Consider the following 20,274-nt stretch of genomic DNA (forward strand, 5'->3'; position numbering starts at 1 on the left):
CTCACCTAAGTAAATGTCAAATAGTTTATTTAATTGGTGAAAGGACAGGGATAGCAACTGAAATGTTAGAGAATCAAATTTAAAACCCCTTAAAAGGAAACTTTATGAATAGTGGGAAAACTTGCAATAGACCTTAGAAAAGCCCAATATACAAAGATTCTGCAGAGATCCACACAGCTGCGTGCCCAGAAAAACCAGTATTAAATTATTTTTGAGGAGATTGATTTATTACAGCACAGTAAATTGCCTAAAATAAAGTAATTACTGGACCAAATTCATAGTCCAGCTATTGACAGTAACACTGTAATACTGCATCCCCTATACTTTAGTAGAATTTTCTACAACTCTGGAAAACCAAATACATTATCCAATAAACAAGTCTACTGTCAAATGTATGGTGAAAGAGAATGAGATTTGACCGCAAAGACACCATGTACCTCAAAGGGGGTTGTGTCAGGTGCCCTCCAAAGGTCCTGATCAACCTGTATCACCTTAACTGTGTTGATATATTTTAAACACATATTCTTCAACACTTAAAATTCAATTACAATATATTCTGGCCAAGCCGTTTGCAGCTGTATTTAAAGTATATTAATACCCAGAGTTTTATTTAAAGCAAACATTTATCACTTTTAACATGGCTATCTGAATATAACAGTAGCAGAAAACATTACAGATTTTTCATTAAGTCTTTATCCAAGACTACATAATTCTTCCTTCAGACTATGAACTGCCTCTACACCAATGCATGTGTGGCATTTAAGACATACAGCCGTAGGTTTTGTTTCTTTCTCTGTGATACGCATTCAGTACATGTGCTTCCGCTAAATCAATCATTATTATTAAAGTGGATGGCTCCTCACAGCTCTTCTTAGTGAGGATTTTTACTTTGGATTTTACTCAGGTCTTTGGTTTGAAAGAGCCTGTATTAATAACCTTCTAAATATGCTATAAAATGTCATTGTCTCTGACAGGATGTGGTGAATGGTAGATAGAGTGTATGCACCAGCATGATTGAGGGATAAGAGGCTTTTCTATACTTCTTGTAATTTTGCTGTCTTCTTGCTATGGCAATTTTATTTAAGAATTCCGTCTGTCAAGGTCAATATATCACTGTATTGACCATCTATTAATATTGTGCTTGTTCTCTATTTGTCATTACAGTACCATAGAAAATTTACATTTGAGGCTGTGGAAAACATTTAGTTTTTAAGTGAATTTTAACTTCTGAGTTTTGCGTCCATTTCCATCTAACAGTACAATCACGTGTGATTGTGTCACCAAAGAGAATAACGACAACAGCATGTAAAAAACATTCAATCTGATAGAAGTCATCTCTTGCCATATGTGAATTAGGTGGATCAGCACATTAGCCACAAAATACTGCTTGGTGACTTTTTGCTGTGCTTTTTATCTTAAAACAAATTTTTATAAACAGAAGCATGAAGAAAACCAAGATTTAGAACTGGTACATATAATCAACATTGTCTCTGCATTGCACATTACCTGGGATGAAAATGTACAGACCAGGAAGTCTGCCTGAGACAAAAAGTGAATATCCAGAATGACACCTCTTAGGGAGTTTTCAGTGTATCGGTTATGGAGTCCTGCTGACCAGGATATGGAGTTATCACTGATAAATTCATAATTTGGATATCTGTGAAAATACAATATACAGTTAATAGCATTGTTCTGTTTATTTTTTTAAGCATTACCTCTGCTGCAAAATAGGGTTGTTAATTAATTTTAAATAAGTTTCTGCTTTACAGAAAATTAACTACAATTTTGCTGAACCCTCTAGAATGTCACTGCTGCCTCCAAGCATGCTCTCCCTTTATCTAGAAAAAATATTTAAATAAAAAGATTCTGTATATCTGTCAGATACATAACAAAGCAGAAGTGAAAGACATATCAGGAAGTATATACCACATTCTGCAAATGATGCTGATTTAAAATTATGTACTCAGATCACTAAGTTTTTTCTACTGCTAAATATGATATGGGATTATGACTTTATTAGGCTACACTTACTGCCATACCATTGATACTGATTGGGACACTGCAAAAAACCAGCCACCCGTGAAAGGGACATATTAAATAAATGCATGAAAACTAATGAAAAGAATAAAAAAAGCCTTTCACAGTTCTTAAGGCTATATGAAGAAGAAATTTTGCAAATTCAAAATTCCTTTGTTCAAAAGGAAATATATGTAAAATTCCATGGCTATACTATTTTCTTCACTTATTACAAAAAAAATTAGTACTACTGTTAAGTCAAAATATTTTTTGAAATATGAAACCTTGGTTTATATCACATTAAAATAAAAGATTTTCTCATGTAACATTAACTTAATTTTTTAAAATCCTTTTATTTGCTCTTACGAGAAAAGGAAAACAAGGAATTAAAAGAACGTGGGGAAGAGAGAGAGAGACAGGGTTAAAAATCTTTCCTTCCTGCATCTAACAGCCTCAGAGAAGGATACAAAATCAAGCACAGTTACGAGACTGTTTCAAGTTTCCATTGGTTTCAGAAGCTGCTCAACTCATTGTGTAACTACAGCTTATCACTGAAGGTGCAAATCAAGGTGAGTCCCAAACTTCTGTTCTCAACTGCTAGGCCTGTGGAAGTGTCCAGAACAGGCACTGAAAATTTTCTTCCCTCTGAAAGAAGATTGTGAGTGTATGTGTAAACAGATTGAGTAAGAAATAATGTGTTTTCTCAGGTCTTGCTCTAAAAAAAGTTGGAAAATATATTAGCTGTTCATCAGAGCCTAGTACTTCAAAGCAGTGCTGAATTCTATATATCAAGCATACTATGACTTGGGGGTGGGGAGGGTTAGCCAAATTGCAGATAGTAGAAAGGGAGAAAAGACATTAACCTGCTATTGTGGAAGTAAATAAACAGTAAAAAAGGAGAAAAAAAGAAAATACAGATGACTTTACAGGAAAACATTCTGTAAGGAAGAATGTGGTTTGTTGAATTTTTGTGCTCATGTACAAAAGAATAATACCTAAATACAAACCAGAAATATATTAAATATGGTCCTTTTAAGAATTTATCATCTGTATTGTTTTGAATACCTTGAAGAGTGAAGATACTGTAAATAGTATTATGGACAAAAAAATACATGTACTAGACATTAAAAAAATCTGCATGTGAAAACTATTAAATCAGCCAAAGAAAAAGCAATTTACACCATCCCTAACACATCACTTAACAAAGAGAAATACCATGACCTCTGCCTACCAGAAGCTGTCAAATGCTTTAATCCCCTGATCATTACAGTTGTTGAACTCTCAACCCGGCTACTCTCTATTAAATTGTTCTACATGATCCTAATTCTGAAAATATATCTTCTTTCCTTCTTTTGGAAACAGAACACAAACATACTACAAACTGGTGATAGTGACTGCACTATCTTTACTACTGTGCTTGCAGTTGGCAGACATCTGACTGCAAGGGAAGTTTCTGAAACTCAAGTCAAAACATTTCTGTTTTCAAGACTATGATTAGTTTAAATAGTTCTCTTGCTAGAAACAACATGCCTATTCATGTGAATGTTGGCTAAATTTTCTTTACTTAAATGCCAACGCTGTTTGACAGCCAGTCACTCTCTTGTCGAGAGATACAGTACCTAGGACTTACTAATATTGTTGCACCAAATAATGAATGCAACATAAGCTACTGCAATGTGACAGCTGCTTCTATCAAAGCTTGGTAGTTCAATGTGACTAGAACATTTTTGTCAGAAGTGTAAACCAATTTATAGTTGATTTCACAAGAAGAGAAAGAAAAGCTTCTTTGCTGCCAAAACATGACCTTAACCTGCCTTCAGATGCTATTAAATGCCCAAACATCAAATTACATCCTGCCTTCTGTGAAATCACAGGAAGTTTCAAATGCCTTCTACTCGAGGCATCTAAAGCTGCAAGCAACAGAAGGGCGCAAACAACGTAGAAAATTATGTTTTAGAGTAAGTTGTGACCTGAAAACCCAGCAGCAACACATAAAAAATTCTTCAATACTTACAGATTCTATGCCTTTTATGAAGAAAACATAAAATTAATGCTGTATGATTGAGCTGTATCTTACCCTATGAATGTAAAATAGTCATTTGGAATGGACTTGAGCTCTTATTCTTAATACAATTCAGTATTGTTTTACTGAATAAGTTACAATTAGTTTTTGTTGCTATTAAAAACTTGAGATGATATGTTTACACAGGTAGAGTATCTCATTAATATTCACAAAGAATGCTAAGGTTTGAAGGTTAAACAAAAATAAAGAAAAATGCATAACTAAGATTGTTACATCAATATTGAGTTCTGTTATGCTACAAACAGTTTTTAAAGTTATTTAGGGCAATATGATGAATTAAATATTATAACCTCATCTTTGTGTTGCCTGTCTTTTCATTGTTTAGATTTGCACTTTAAATGCTGTAATTGTTTCTACTATTGTTTTTGCCTTTACACATATAAAAAAGGATTAGGTTGCCATCATCTGGAGTTGACTATGTTCATTTAGTTTTCACAAAACACCATAATTTTAAACAGCAGCCTTTTATGAATATGAAACACAGAAACAGCACAGTTGAAATAGACAGGTTTTCAATGCTGTAGAAAATTCTTCTACTACAAAATAACTTTTTCTGCTTACTTTGCATATGCCAAAGAAAATCTGTTATGTAGCATGTTATCTTACATATTTTTCCAAGAATGTCACTAAGAATAGAACAGTTCAAACATTTGCCACTATTGAGTTGCTTTGATTTTAGAAAGTAGTAATCAATTAATTAGAAGTATTCATTTACAAGGAAATATAGGCCATCTAGGAGTAAATGAATATTTACTGTGTATCCACGTTCTAGAGAGTTAGAAGAAGATACAGAGTAACAAAAAAAGGACAAAGACACTGTAAGAAGTTGAGAATCCCTATATTTAAGGACAAAATTATTCAACATATAGGATGAAAGTCTTCTATGTTATTACTATAGAAGTCCTTCTGGAAGAGGGAAGAGCTGCTTCATAAGCTTTTCAACCCACTTAGAAAAATTCCTCTAGCAACTGTTCATATCTTCTGACATGTTTTCTATATTTCTTAATATATTAACCAGGTTTTACAATATTACTAAGTAGTTTCTTTTTAATATGTACGCTCAATAATAAATGTTGTGTGCTTATAACTTACATTTATATTGTTTATATGTATATTATTTTTATTCACCTCCCTTCTACAGCATGCTCAACTCTTCTAGATTTTTAACATTAAGCTTTGAAAAGCATACTTGGGAGAAAATGATCCCAAAAAAAACATATCTGAGAGAAAAATCAAAAACACTGGAAAATTAAATGCAGTCTTAACTGAATAAAGGATTAAAAAAAAATTATACTAAAACTTGTGATGGACAACACTCAGAAATTGTAAAGCCCACCAGAAGGAAGAAACTGTAATATAAACACAATTCATCTTACTTGGATTTTGCCTCTTGCAACAAGGAAGGGTCATCTGTAGCCAAATAGACTCTTTTTTTATCAACATGCATCCTGCGAGCAAGAAGCTCAAAGCGCTCTTCCACGTGCACCATGTACTCTTCAATGGGGTGAAATGCTGCCTCGGTCCCTACTTTGTCTGTCCTTCGGACGTGAACACTGGAAAAAGGGAAAAACTAGGAATTACCTTTAAAAACACTACACATACTTCAGCAAATGAAATTTTAGATTGAATAAATACATAAAATAATGAGGGATCAAAGCTCATCCATGTCCATCATGACACACTGACAATATGAAGTCAGTCTGTTCTCAAAAGCAATATAATAATCTGACAAGGAAGCAAAGAAAGGAATGAATTATAGCATATAAGGTGGCATTCCTCTTGTGCACAAAGTTAGCTACTGTAGATAGATAATGCTTGATCAATACAGGTCAAAAGGAAAATAGGAATATTTGCATCATATAATCCATAGTTTGAATTAAGGTATTTACAAACGCTTTTTTTTGACCTCCTTGAAATGTAACAAATCTCCAGACACAGCAGTAGTGAAGTGCCCTACTGGCTCGAGGTCAAAAGGCAACTAACATTTGGACAACCTACTGTGTACTCCTAGAAAAAGAAAGTTTAAGGGCTGAAGGAAATTCTGGCAAAGGAAGAACACTCTAGCAGAGCAGCAGCAACATTTTTCAGACTACATGATGGAAAAACCTTTCTCCCACAAGCTGCTTTTTACTGCTTTTATTCTTTTTCCCCATATTCCCCTACACAGACCTTTCCAACTCATCATTATAGCCGAGAAACAGCAACAGTGAAAACACCAGCAGGGAAAGGAAAGGCACATAGTATGTTCATATGTAGCCAGTGATAAAATCAGTTGTGAATTGTGGCATGTAAATTATGGGCTTAGCCTTTTTTTCCTTAATTGTAAAAGCTATAGGCACGGGAAAGAAGATACAGACAGTAAAGTGCCTGGAATACAAGCTGTAAGGCAATTACATTAATGAAATTCAATATTACCAGAAATGGAAGGACATGTTAAAAAACCTTCTACTGAGCTCCCCTTTATAGATCTGTCCAACTGCAGGTAGACAAGTATGCTGAAGAAGTACTTGTAATCAACTTGTATTATGCACAGTTGAAAAATAAGAGCTTCATCTAGAAATCACACTCTCTCCCCAGAAAATACTTTGAGACTCTGATTATCATCATAAAATATTTTTTTCTGAACAGGAATCACTACATACATTAAAGCACAGACAGTTAAAAAGAAAACTAAATACGCACCCGATCACTGGATGTTTGAAGCCAAGTTTCCTTGTGGCTTCCTCTATTTCTTTTTCTAGCCAAGGCTGTGGACGAATCAAGTATTTCACAAACTGTGAGACCCACCACACTGCAGGATCCCCATGTACACGAATTAGTCTATCAGCCAAGTCTTCAGGGACAGCCAAGGGTAAATAGGGTGGCCGTGGATGTAAGCTGTCAACAATGGGAAGTTCCACCACCTGAACATCCTTATCATTAGCCTCACCTGTTTTAAAATACATACTAAGATGAGTCAAGTAGTTTACTTTATTAATAAGCTTTACCATTGGCAAATAATATCCCAAACATATCAATTCACCCGTATCTTCAATTTCAAAAAGACTACTTAACTCTTGCTCTACTTTTTTTAAAACAGCATTAACAAATCTAGTAAAATCGTAATTTTAGACTAGATTTATATACAAGCTGTATCTAACAATGACCTCAAGTAGAACAAAATTGAAGGTTCTTGAATTCTTAGTAGCAGGTAGTTAATAAAATATAAAATGTAAATAAAATACAAAATTATGTATTAATACCTTCTTATATACAACTATACCATTACTGAGTGTGAAGGTTTATCTGGTTATCTAAAATGTCTAAAATTCAGTTAGTTCTTTAAAAATGAAACCAATACTTTAAGGCCTTGGAAATTGTTAAAAAAATAACTACAGATCTGCTGCTATTTTGACCACCTTTTATTGCAGTAAATTTCAGACATCATTATAACCACTGGATTAACTATTCTGTTGTTAGAAGAGGAGAAAGACAATTCCTGTCTTCAAGAACTTCAACTCTGAAGTAGTAAATTAAATAGACCATGGAAAACACAAGCACTGTATAAGCATGTGATGTACATACAGGTAAGAATTTGTTATGTTTTAAATATTAACTACAGTAGAATATACAGATGGGATTTTAATTCAAGGCTTAATAGCCATTAAACATATTTTAAGAGATTTTAAAAAATACACAAATACAACAGTCTATACTACTGTCTACATAAATGATAATTCAAAGCTACGTTCATATACTGAAATAAATTATAATACATGACAACACACAAAAAAAATTACATTTTTAAAGCACTACACATTTCAGTTAATATTTCTACTGTGATCATTTCCTCCAAAATAATGTTTCCATTGTCTGCACTTTTTACTGGCAAAGATGGTTAGTTCTCCCTTTAGTGCTTACCAGTCAGGGAAAAAAAAACAAACACTTTAAAAATATAAGCAAATCAAATTCATATACCCGTTCATGACCAAGTAAACCTTAAAGCTGAAAAAATCAATTCAAGAAAGGAATAATGAGTTTAAGAACAAAGATCCCAAAGGTTAGAACACTTTGGCAAGATTAGTCAAAATTCTGCACTAACTCTCTGAGATATAGTTATTTAAATAAGGAATGTTAGTTATGTTCAGGTACATTTTCAATTCATTTTTACCAGATTTGGCAATCTATCTTCCAAGACATATCTATATATCAGTATTTCATCACTGCACTGTAAACCATCACTGTGAGGGATTCTTTAGAAGAATTTCCTATACTACAGATACAGATGATTCTTTTTAATTCAAGAAGCCATTTCATTTTTTTACCATCTATTAAATCACACTCACAGGAAAAGATTTAATAAAAGTTCATAAATTCAGCAAAAATATTGAGCATTTAAATCTTCTTAGAATATGATGGATATTACTCTATTAGTATGACTTCAGAAAGCTGCAATAAAGAAAAGCAGTGTGAAGCCAGGGAAGTGCTAAATCTGGTGCAGATGTGAAGTATCAGGCAAAAGTTAATACAATAAATGTTTAGCTTGGGAATGGTATGAAAGAGTGCTTGAGGTTCCATTACCTTTTTCCCCTCAACTGAGGATGGGAGAAGAAACAATGGCAAATAAAACAAAAGCAGTCTGAACCAAAAGAAGAAAGAAAATACTTCAATCTTACGTTAGAGAAGGAAATTTGCTGCAAATCTTTTGAGGGGAAAAAGGTGGGTGATGCAAATTTGCATATAAAAGGTAGATTTTTATTAAGTACAGCATCACTGACAAGCTTCAAAACTCTGTTCTGTGACTGAATAAATTTGTTGGTCTGTAAACAGTCATTTGTAAAGTCTTGCTATTGATAAAGCTGATTGAGCAATCTGACCTACTATTGTTCCATCCTATTTAAAGGAAGAGTGTGCTTCTAAAAATTCAGGCTGTCTTAAGGTTTTGAAGAAAATTAGATTGGCAAGAAATAACTACAAAAACTCTCAGCATATATAGCAAACTATATTAAAGTATACCAAAATCACAGAGTATCAAAGAAGATTGTGAAAAAGAATCAGATTTCAGCTTTCAACTCTATGTGATATGTTGTTGGAATAGTAATGAAATTGTTTTTCCTAAATGAAATACATTTGCAATTTGGTTGTTTAAAATTAACTACTAGGACAAGTGTTGTCTTCAAATAGTAAATTTGGTCATTGCTATTTCAGTGATTTTGTAGTGTGTTAATTGCTTACATGCAATTATCATTTGCTGATGTATATGTGTAGATAAGTGTACAATTCCAGAAAACCTTATGGCAACTCTCTAGATTGTATTACCTATATCATCTTATCTGAATGAAGGAAAAACTCCCTATCAGTCTTAATTCACTTTTAAAATTACAAGATAGTAGATGCAGTGAAAGGAACACTTACAGCAACTGTTTGCTTTTGCAGTGGATAAAACCAGTGTAGAGTAACTCTTTAGTAACCCTGAAGGAGTAAACAGCTCTGCAACAGCCATACAGGCAAGAGACAGCATTCTTACCCCACTGATCACTTTTTCTTTTTTTCAGTATTTGTGAAAAGATTCCTAATAGGCAATGAGTTTGTCCTATTTTCAACAGACATAGTTTAAAAAACTGTTATCCTTTTTTGGACAGCAGGATATGGTTTTATTCTACTCAGAAATAAGCTGCAATCAAAATCAATGATACAGGAGATAACCAAAACTCGGATCAACAGACAAGCAGATACTGTAGAAAACAGTAAGTCACATCACTGACTCATATGAATTTTTCAACTAAAGATAATGAAACCAAGTTAAAAATACAGAATTAATTTTTAATCCACACTTCAGTTGTTAGCTACATTTTCTCTGATTTGTAAAATGCTTGAGTTTTTTTTACTTCACATATGTATTTTGTTAAGTAACAGATCCGCCATAAAAAGTAATAATCCATGCTAATGTTTGCATATTTTTCTCATGTTGCTTGTTTAAATCACAGCATCATCATGTCAATCAGGTCCAACTCCCTGCTCAGTTGTGGTACAATTTTGATATTTGATACAGAATCATAGAATTACTTAGGTTGAGAGATACCTCTAGAGTTGTTATACATAACTTACATGTCAGCAATATTTCAAGTTACTTCTTCTGATATGATTTATTTTACTTTTACAGTTGTCAAAATTTTTCACTATAATTCTATTTACAGCTTAACTTTTGTATGACTCCAGGTGCTATTTGTCAGTTTGGAATAACCTAAATTATTGTCTTCCAGAGCTCTGCAACTTAATCCTATTTTGGATTTTACTTCTTTGAGTAACCAAAGATTGAGTATTTTTTCAAGAGTCATAAAATAATGCAATCTTGAAAACACTCACTCTTACCATTAGAACATACTCAAGAGGAAGGTCCTGGACTGAAATTGACTTTAATTCAGATGACCCATGCCAGTTGTACCATTTAGTTATTATTTAATACCAGTTTTTAGATATGATCATCACTAATACATCAGTAACACAGTTTCAATTTCCACCAGACACACTGTGTGCCAATGTGCCTTAATCACTTTATACCCCTCAGGATTTCTATAATTTTTGTGATTTGGAATAACCTTATCATCTGTCTACTTCTCAAACTTACTCTAAATTAAAACCCATTTTAAAATAACTTTTGCTGTTTGTATCTTTCTTATCAACTTATTTTGGAAGCCTGAAAAATGTTGATTTGACTCAAAAAGACCTTTGGAATTTTGTCATTTTAGGTAAGCTTACTGCCATCTGAACATTGGCTCATATGTGAGCTTGGATGGGCATTTTCACTGGGTGTTGATTAATTTCTTACCTGAAAAGAGGATGACATTTTACCACACAATCACTACTATTAGTTAAAGTTAAATGAAAACTTGTTTGATCATTCACTCTCCTGATATTTCAAAATTCATCAGCCAATTCTAATTTTTTCAAGAAGTCCTTAAAAGTATGCCAAAGAACACCATGCTAAGGACATTCCTGTCTTATAACTGAGAATTTCAATTTAATTTCAGTTTGTCTTGCTAGAAACACAACTGAATAAACTGACGTAAAAATGGAATAGCTTCCCTGCTCTTCTGTTTCTATAATGTACTTAATTAAGCTGATACCAACTTGCTTAGACATATCACAGATCTATTTAGCCAAGCTCTACAGCACGAAGACTGACTGCCAATTTGGAGTTTTTCCCAAGTGAACAACTCTAAATTCAACCACAGGAGATATGTCAGAGTGCTGGGAAGGCTGTTTGACTAGCACAGGGCGTGGTGAGAGGACTGTGCTGAACTCTCTCACTGCTCCTCAATATCCTGCTGGTTCCTGTTACATATTGCATGGGACAGCATCTTCAGGGCTCATCAATGAGCTTCAGTGCTTTGCTTTTCAGACATAGTAAAAAATGAAAACTATGCAAAGTTATGTCATGTTACGCTCTCCATGAATTGTCAACTAATTCAGAAAAAAGTAAAAGTATGCTTTTATCTGTTTTGTGATACAGACTACACCTCCTACAACTATCTTCTGGGCATTTGCAAACTTAAATAAAGTTACCCCACAAAAGCTTTATGCCATAGTTGAATTATAAAATGGAATTGCCATGATGTAAAAATAATATTTTTTTTTTAAACTAGTCAATGTAAAATACAACTCATATACCTAAATGGGGATTTTTTCACTAAGATTTTGCTTTGTAAAATTTTAATACAGCATTTTTTAACTTGATTTTCTGAACTATTTCTCACAAGTGTTCCACTTACTAAGTTTTTAATCATCCTTTATGTAATCAAGCCTTTTAAGGCAGACAGATCTTGAATAAATTTGGTGCAATTCTGATTTAAAGAAAATGAATATAGTCCTTTTTTTCCCAGGTTTCACATTCCATATGGATAGTGTTGTCCCATTTGTCATCCCAAGGGGCTGAATCTCAATACCTTCAGGAGTGAATAAACCAAAATGCTTTCATACATGCCAACATGCCTTCTACTACTTTTCTCAATCCAGCACTTCCAAGGCTTCTTTCCTCCATTCTTTCCTCTCCTCTCCTGCACAACTCTTGCAGCTACCCTCACATGTCTCTTACCTCTCTGGGTACTGTTTGTGTGTTGAAAAGTGGCATCTGTGATCAATCACTGTCTCTCAGTTCTTCACAGGCCTGCAGGTTGACTTTAGTGGCTCTTTGCATACATCCAGTCTACCTATTTTGAGGACTTTTGGGAGACCTTAGCAAGACCTATTTATTTTAGTAAAATTTGTTCAAAATTCATCCAATATTCAGGACTTAAATTAATTTAGGCTTAAGAAGAAAAAGAGCAGAGAGAAAGGTAAGGCACAATGAGAAAACCTTTGCTCTCACAAGAAACTTGTCTAAAATAAATCTGTAAAGATGTTATTTTATCATCTCCCTCCTAGAAAGTAAAACTTTAATGATAGTCTTTTCTGCTCATGCAAAAATGGTAATTCCCAGAGCCACTGAACTACCAACATGTCTTTGTAACACAAGTGACAGTCTTGCAATAACATTTATTTTCCCATGTTATTCTGGTTCTTTGATAATCCTACCCATAATCAAAAGCATAGTACAAAGATGAACACTGCTCTTACTGTCCTAACAAGTGATGAGATTCCAGTGAATGTTTTCCCTTTTGACCTGATGGAGACTTCAACTGAGTGTAACAATTTCTGCATTTGCAATAGCTCTGTCTCTTAAAAAACAAAAGCAGAGGTGCCTTCAGAGCCCCCATTCCCCTTTTAGCAGCTCAGGTGAGCTGCATTATAAAGACCAATATTTCTGTTTCACTCTACTGAAAACTTCTCATCGCTTACCAGAAGCTTTATGTGGCAACTGTCACATCACTTTGAGAGAACATTAAAAAGTAAAGATCTTTCCCATCCTCAATTGTTTAGATACCCAGCGTGTCAGCTGGAAAGTTTACAGATGAAGAGATTGTACAAATGGACTTCAGAGAACAGTCAGGAGACCATCAAACTAGGTAGAAATCAAGCAGCTTACCCAGCAATTTCTTTTTCCTTTTATCTTTATATATTCAAACTTCTTTTGAACAATGCCCCATTTCATCTAAAGAGCCAATATGAAAGGGGTACCTGATAAAGAGCCGCTCCAACTCCCCAGCTGCCAGAAAATATAATGAAATGTATTTGCAAAGGCAAATACACTGTTATAAATGCAAAGGGATTTTGCCATGTTACCCAAGTCTAGTCATTCAAGTAAACAGAATTGATGTTTTAAAAGTAAAATCATACATAAGGATAGCTGAAATAACTCAGGAACACATAAAAAATATCATTACAACTATATTGATGAAAAACCAGTTTTGGATTTGATTTCAAACAATTGCATTGAAGCTTATTCTCCACGTCAGTCTAATGTTAATTATTGTAGATTTGAAAATAGTTCCAAATGCTTGCTTTAAATGTTAGGTTATCTTTTCTGGAATAGAAAATAGCTTATTTTTATAATAATCCTTCAACTACTTCAGGGATTTATCTCTTGCATGCATATACTGACTGGACATACACTCAAGCCAGAAACAGGCATGTTATAAGCATGTAAAAAAACAAGACAACATGCAGACAGTATTTCATATCTCATGACCTAGAAGTTTTCAACAGGTCATGACAATGGAGCATAATATTTGCAGCTGCCTGTCCAGGCATCTAATGGAGAAGCACTCCCAGTTTAGACAAGATATTTTCTGTCTTTTTGAGATAGTGGTTTATAACTCCCAATCTTTCACTGTTCTAATTTGAACACTTGGAGGACTCCTCTTTCAATGAATAAGTAAAAGTTCCTCCATACTCAAGTCCAGATGGAACACAGCTCTCAAGGTATTTGCAGACAAAAGGACATTTTAGCTATCCATAAATAAAACAGGAGAGAATAAACCTTCTATGTTGTTTGAGATTCATAGCAGTGAGGCACACGTCACCTTAACAATGCATCTAAAAGAAACAAGGATGCATTCTCCTTCATATGGTCTACCAACATGAAAGGAGAACATCAAGAATGTAAGCCTGAAATAATGGAAAAGGATATTTTTCTGATCTTCAGTCACAGAAGAAATGTAATGGAAGTATTAAGAAAAAAAATCAAGAAAAATCACACAAAAATAGAGATGCTTTCTCCGTAACGATTACAGTAATAAACAATTATTAATTTGCACATTATCAGAAACTTAAAACCACTATTTTATTTAAGGGTACTTAAAAAAAAAAAACCTGTTTTGTTCAGGTTTGTCACAGGATTTATGTAATATCAGATAAAGGAAAACATCTTCCAAAGATTTTTTCTACACAACTTTAGCAAACTCACATTAATGGATGTGCAGTGCCCAAAATAAGGTATTAAAATATTTTTTCTTTTAATATAAAATATTTATCATTTCATTTGAAATACTAAATTAAACTAAATGTTAAAATTAATGTGGATCTTCAAATATGGGTAGGAGATCAGTGCAATAAAAAACAGATTTTCAAATAAATCAAACAAACACCACAAATAAATCAGTGGGCTGAAGGCCTAAAGATTGAGAAGAAAAATATATATTGCAAGAAATTATTTCTACCATATAAGTCTTCGTATAATTTTCAGTTATTTCACATGGTGGAAAAGCTTCATTCAGAGCCATTTGCCTATAAGCAGCTTTTCAATATGACATTCTAAACCTAGACAAGAGATATATCTTGAGAATTAGCTGACATTTTAAGGTTCTCTTTTAATTCATTACTCAAATGCAAAAAGACAAAAACCTTTTACACTTGGTGAAGTTACAATGAAACAAATGAAACGTGCAGCCTTGTGCTACTGTAAACAAGTGAGAGTAGCTGCATGAAGATAAAGAATGGCCACCATAATAATTGATATATTCCTAAGCACCAGAGCCATATAACCCATTGTGTTTGCAGTGCTCTGGGACGTCTCCCACCTGGAAATGGCATTAGTCATTTTCAACACATAGTAAGGGTTTGGATGACTTGAATTCAACTCCACAGCTGCCAACTCAGGTTACCCTTGTTTAAAGATTACTTAAAAATAGGCAATATTACTTAATTAGGACATTGTAATTACCAGTGTAATACGTTAAAAAGTTATTCAAAACCTTAATGCAGGTTATAATTCCCCAAAAACCTACTGATACTTCTGTTTGGATTGAAATTTATGCAGCCAAAGAAGTCAGATTAACATTTCAAACTTTGCAGTTTGAGACTTAACATACTTAATTTACCTCATGCCATCTCTTCATGTTAAAAAAAAACCCTGATTTTTGAGTACAAAATACACTATTTTTCCCTACTGTGCATGCTACAGCACAACTTTTCAAGTAAAAAGTTTTTTGAAAAAAACTTCAAAATAAAAATCAAATAAACTCTAATATTAAGTTAATTTGTAGCTTTTTTGCTTGTTAAACAATCCTTAGAAGGGTGACAGTTAAGCAAAAACCTTTTTTCCAGTTTGTAATGGACATTTGTTTACCAATCTGTAATTTTTCATCCATTATTTAATGCTTGTGAGGAAGGTTTGCAATTAACCACTGACCTACAGGTACTAGTTAGCTACTACACTGTGGGGGGGCACCATCAGTCTGCTAGGAAAAAGGGAAAGTCATGCTGCAAAGTGTAGTATTTCATATGAACAGCTTAAGATCTCTGACCAAATGTGTGATCGATTATTCTTACCACTGAACAGAGTCAAGAATCCTTTTCCTTGCCTCCATGTATTCTTTGGATTTTTAAGACTTCAGCTTTCCCTTATCAAGAAATGTAGGGAAAGAAGCCCCTGCTATTTGGAAAGTAATTATCTTCAGTCAGGGCACATTTAGGTTATCTTTCTTCATTTCAACACAGTTAAATAATTCTCATGGAACATGTTTGCTAATTTGCTTATGGTTCTGTCTATGCAAGGAACTATTATCAAATACTCAATTGCCTCTTATACAGACATCAAATCTTAACCTAAATTAGCAATGACATACGGAGAACTCACTGCATACCCTATGTTTTTGCTTCTTGAACATTTTTTGATAGATAGCACAATAATATACATTAACCTTTAATGACATACAGACATTCTTACTTCTATCAGATAATTTACTGGATAATAGTTATATTTAAATGAAAGTATTTCCCATTTATCTCCCATCCTGTTAAAAAATACCACTGACAAGCAAAACAGCTTCCAAGAACTCCATTCTTTTACCCAAGAATAGATTTGATGTAATTCCTCATATAATTAGATGAGAACCAGTGGTACATTTAGGCCACATAAATGGCTTAATTAGGATAAACTTGGCTTGATTGATTATAGCATGAAAGAACACACAGATGTATTTTATTACAATCTCCTTAAAATACAAATTAATTTAGTTTAGTATGGCAGATTAGGGACTGCACAAGTGAACTTCATGACACAAATTGTAAGACAATATTAAAAGTATCACTACAAAACAAATTTAAAAAAACCCTTACCCACTCTAAAAAGCCAAAGGCAAACATTCTTCCATGTTGAAAATCCCCAAAAGAAATAAAGCTAGTTACAAGAAAAGACTACATCTCCTGTAATTCCAATGTCAGATCATGCATTTTTTTTGCTTTTCTGCTTCTGGACCAGTTGCCATAACAGGGGTCAACAGCACCAGCAAGTTGTTGCCAAAAAGCAGATCTCATCTCTAATCAAAATAATCCAGCCACATCTTTGTCTAAAAGTAGAAATATTTCACATATAGAAATACCTATAAAATGTGGCAGGACCAGCTTTTAAAACTTGTTTGATTTTAGAACTGAATTATGGTTCTTAATCTCCAACTGTAAAGTAGATTTTTTGTCCTTGAATCAGCGTAGGTTTTTCTCAGAATCCTTTCCTATTTATCGATATTCATTTTGAAGGCCAGATAACAGAAGCAGACAGTGTCCTGCAGCCTGTCTTTGCTCTGCACAGTGAAAATAACTTCTTGCTATTGTTCCATAACCCTCCACTTAGACTTGAACAAGGATCACACTTAGCTCTTTTAGGCTACTGCATTGCTCTGAAAACTCAGACCTACTTCATTAGAATTCCAAGGTCTTTTTAAAAGTTACCACTTCCTAAATATATTTCTGTGTTTACACAGACAAATGTCTTTATACAGAGTATCTTACAAGGCATCTTGAAGACAAAAAATCTACACAGTATCAGTGGTCTAATTTCAAGATTAACACAACTGAAAAAAGGGGAAGCTCTGAGAGGTTGCTGTTCCACTCTGTTCTCTCAAATCACCGATCTCCAGCTTGATTTACAGAAACACACCTTGTTTGAATTAAAATGTAACTAATGAAAGTCACTGTATAAGTACAATGTTAAAAATTAGAACTAGAAATTAATCCATTCTTTCTGCAAAATTTTATAAGTAAGAGTGAGATGTAAGAGCAAAACATAATTCATACAATTGTATGCAAGTTCAAGGAGTTTTTTTTTAGGCCAATATTCAATATGCAGCTGATTTCCATAAAAAACTACTGTCATGGACTATCTAGTTCATGGAGTGAAACTTCTTAATTTATTCCAATTAATTCTGTACAACTTTTTATGGTTTGATTTTGCAATTTTTATTTAGTCCTTTTGATTACTGTAGCCAGATAGACTTTAATAAATTAAACATTCATTTTGTGTACTCACAGTATCCTCATTCTTGAATTATACATATAAACATATTAGTTAATTCATATTTTAAGATTGTACTTCAATAAATACTTAAAAACTGGCACTACCAACAAATGAAGAGCTCTGCCATTTTCTCCCCTCTGGGTATCCCTTCCTCAAAAGCATAAATTCATCAAACCATAGTTAGAGGCAGCAAAATCAATATTCAAGGATAACTGCAGGAAGGTTTCCTTTTCCGCATTATCTTTCATCTTTCTGGTTTTTAGGCTTTATGGGAAGGAGCACATACTGTTATTTAAAGCAAGTAGATGGCTTCTTTACCTCTACATCCCTTCCTTCTCCAGCTTGAAATGCAGATATGACTTCTAACAGTACATTAATTTGTCCTTCCTATTACTCAATTTTCTTTTTCAGTTATGATTTTTTGTCACGTTATTTTGTAGACCTCTTTCAATTTATTATTGGGAAAATGCCACCATAACATCATAAATCAGCAAGGGAAAAATGGTAAGAAGAGGCTCCATTTTAGCATGCAACAATGATAATAACATTATGGCCTGGCTAACTAATAAATTTTAAGAAAATTAATCAAAAATTTAATGATAAATATGCCTATAGTTGTCTATGTTTTGGCTCTTATTACTAGTAAATCATTCATGCTTTTTATTAAAAATTCCTACCTAAATTATTTATAAACAGTTTGACCATAGATATCAAAAGAAAAACAAACTACAAGAAAGATGCAATTACAGGCAAGATATAATTTTAGAACTAAGACGTGCATATATACAACCATCTCTCAAGATTTTTTTCTCTAGAATGACAATATGAGGGAAACAAAGGACAAGGAAAACTTATGCCACAGTGTAAAATAACTGTTGTATTTACAGAAATCTGCAATAGAATATATTTAAGCCAGAAAAGCTGAACTTCATTCCAGAACTCCCACATCAAACACAAAGAACAACTCCTGCAAGACATCACCTGGGCTGAGCTGACCCTTAAATCCTCACCAATGAGAACACATCTTACTAATCTTCTGCTATCAGGCAAATATCAGCTTGCTCCTTAAAATTCATTCCACTTCCCAAATTCCAAAACCAAGCTTAGCTTTTATACCTAGTTAGGAGAGGACTTGGCAAAGAAAATTTCAGAACTATATGCATTCTCAGCTTATACAAGTATCTTAGTTCTTGGAGAAGGTATTGCAATCTAAATTGTTTCACTGAAGATAAAGTTCAGAATCTGCAAAATTTTGTGCTGTGAATAAAACTAAAAAATATCAAGCAGGAGCAATTAATAGATGTACAAATTTAAACAATTTTGTCATGAAGCACATTTTACTAAATGATTATCTATTCAGGTCTGTAAATTAATGAAAGCATCTCTCTTAGAGAATATATTTTTTGACTTGTTGTCCTATTTCCATAATTTACATTGAACACTTGCTAAAATGATTCACTTCTATGAATATTTTTGAAACATAATTTTTTAAAAAATTAAAATCCCTACACTACATAGGAGAAATGTTTTGCTTATGAAAAATGAAAATTTATAAATGTCAATGCACTTTAATTTATTTATTTTGAAAATACAGAAAATCCTATGCTGATTTCAGAATTTATAGAGGAAAAAAAAATTAAAGGTGTGGTTTTGCAAACAAGCTGCTCCTAATTAGAGTTAAGAACTTCAGACTTATCTGTCCTTGAAAAAACGGGGACTAAATAAACAGATATACAAGTAAATAAAAATCTATATAGATTTAGGGAGACATAAAAAGCACACAGAAATCTTCAGCAAGATAAACTGTCTTTAAAATTTAGCAGCAATTAAGTATCCAGTGATAACTCCTACTGAAGCCAGGCTGAGGTTAGTAAAGAGATCCCTTGTCAGCATCATTCATCCTCACCAACCAAGCCATTGCACAAGATCAGAATTTAACACAGTTTATAGCATGTGTGGCTGGCCAACAGGCCGACTACAGAAAGATTGTCTTTCATAGCCCTCTAGCTCTTGAACATCAAAACTCAAATTAGTGGCATTCCTTATTTAAAAAATAATTGATTGCATCAGGGTATTTATTTCATGTGCACAGCCTTCAACCTATTGATCCTGATCTAGAAACTAATTGAAAAGGAAAAAAAAAGAAAAAAGAAAAATAAAAGAACCCAAACTGTAGGAACCTAAAATAAAGCATTATGTGTATTTTCATCAGCAAGAGCCTATATTGCAGGAAATCATCATCTATTTAAATAGATTTTCATGAAAACATATGACCTTTTGAAGCCATATGTGCATGAATGCACTGTTTTCCAGCTTACCGTGGTCAAAAGTTGCTCACAAAACTGCCTGCATCTAAATTCTTGAATGATGTAGAAGAGTCCACTGAGAGCCTTGTCCAGACTGTAGTCTCACTTACTAACTTTGCCAAATACTAATAAAACTTAATCTGCAGTTCTCAATATCTGTTGTCCATTTATAGTTGTTTTTATAAAATGTCCAACCATTTCCAAGGAACATTTTTTGT

The 20,274-nt window shown here is 33.3% G+C and overlaps 2 protein-coding genes across 12 annotated transcripts in view; one reads left to right on the forward strand and one right to left on the reverse strand.

Moving 5' to 3' along the window:
• Nucleotides 1-20,274, forward strand: part of LOC110472148 (astacin-like metalloendopeptidase) — a 305,051-nt gene that overhangs the window by 273,591 nt on the left and 11,186 nt on the right. The gene's annotated exons all lie outside the window — the stretch shown is intronic.
• FUT8 (fucosyltransferase 8) overlaps nt 1-20,274 on the reverse strand; it is a 97,248-nt gene that overhangs the window by 5,763 nt on the left and 71,211 nt on the right. For all 11 annotated transcript variants that reach the window (XM_021533259.3, XM_021533257.3, XM_021533253.3 and 8 more), the window contains 3 exons: nt 6,782-7,028; nt 5,476-5,652; nt 1,507-1,657 (listed from right to left, as the gene is read on the reverse strand). In XM_021533259.3, the coding sequence (XP_021388934.1) occupies nt 1,507-1,657; nt 5,476-5,652; nt 6,782-7,028 (575 nt within the window). The remainder of the gene's footprint in view (nt 1-1,506; nt 1,658-5,475; nt 5,653-6,781; nt 7,029-20,274) is intronic.

The sequence above is a fragment of the Lonchura striata genome, chromosome 5 (genome assembly GCF_050655825.1).
Source record: "Lonchura striata isolate lonStrDom1 chromosome 5, ASM5065582v1, whole genome shotgun sequence".
Lineage (NCBI taxonomy): Eukaryota > Metazoa > Chordata > Aves > Passeriformes > Estrildidae > Lonchura > Lonchura striata.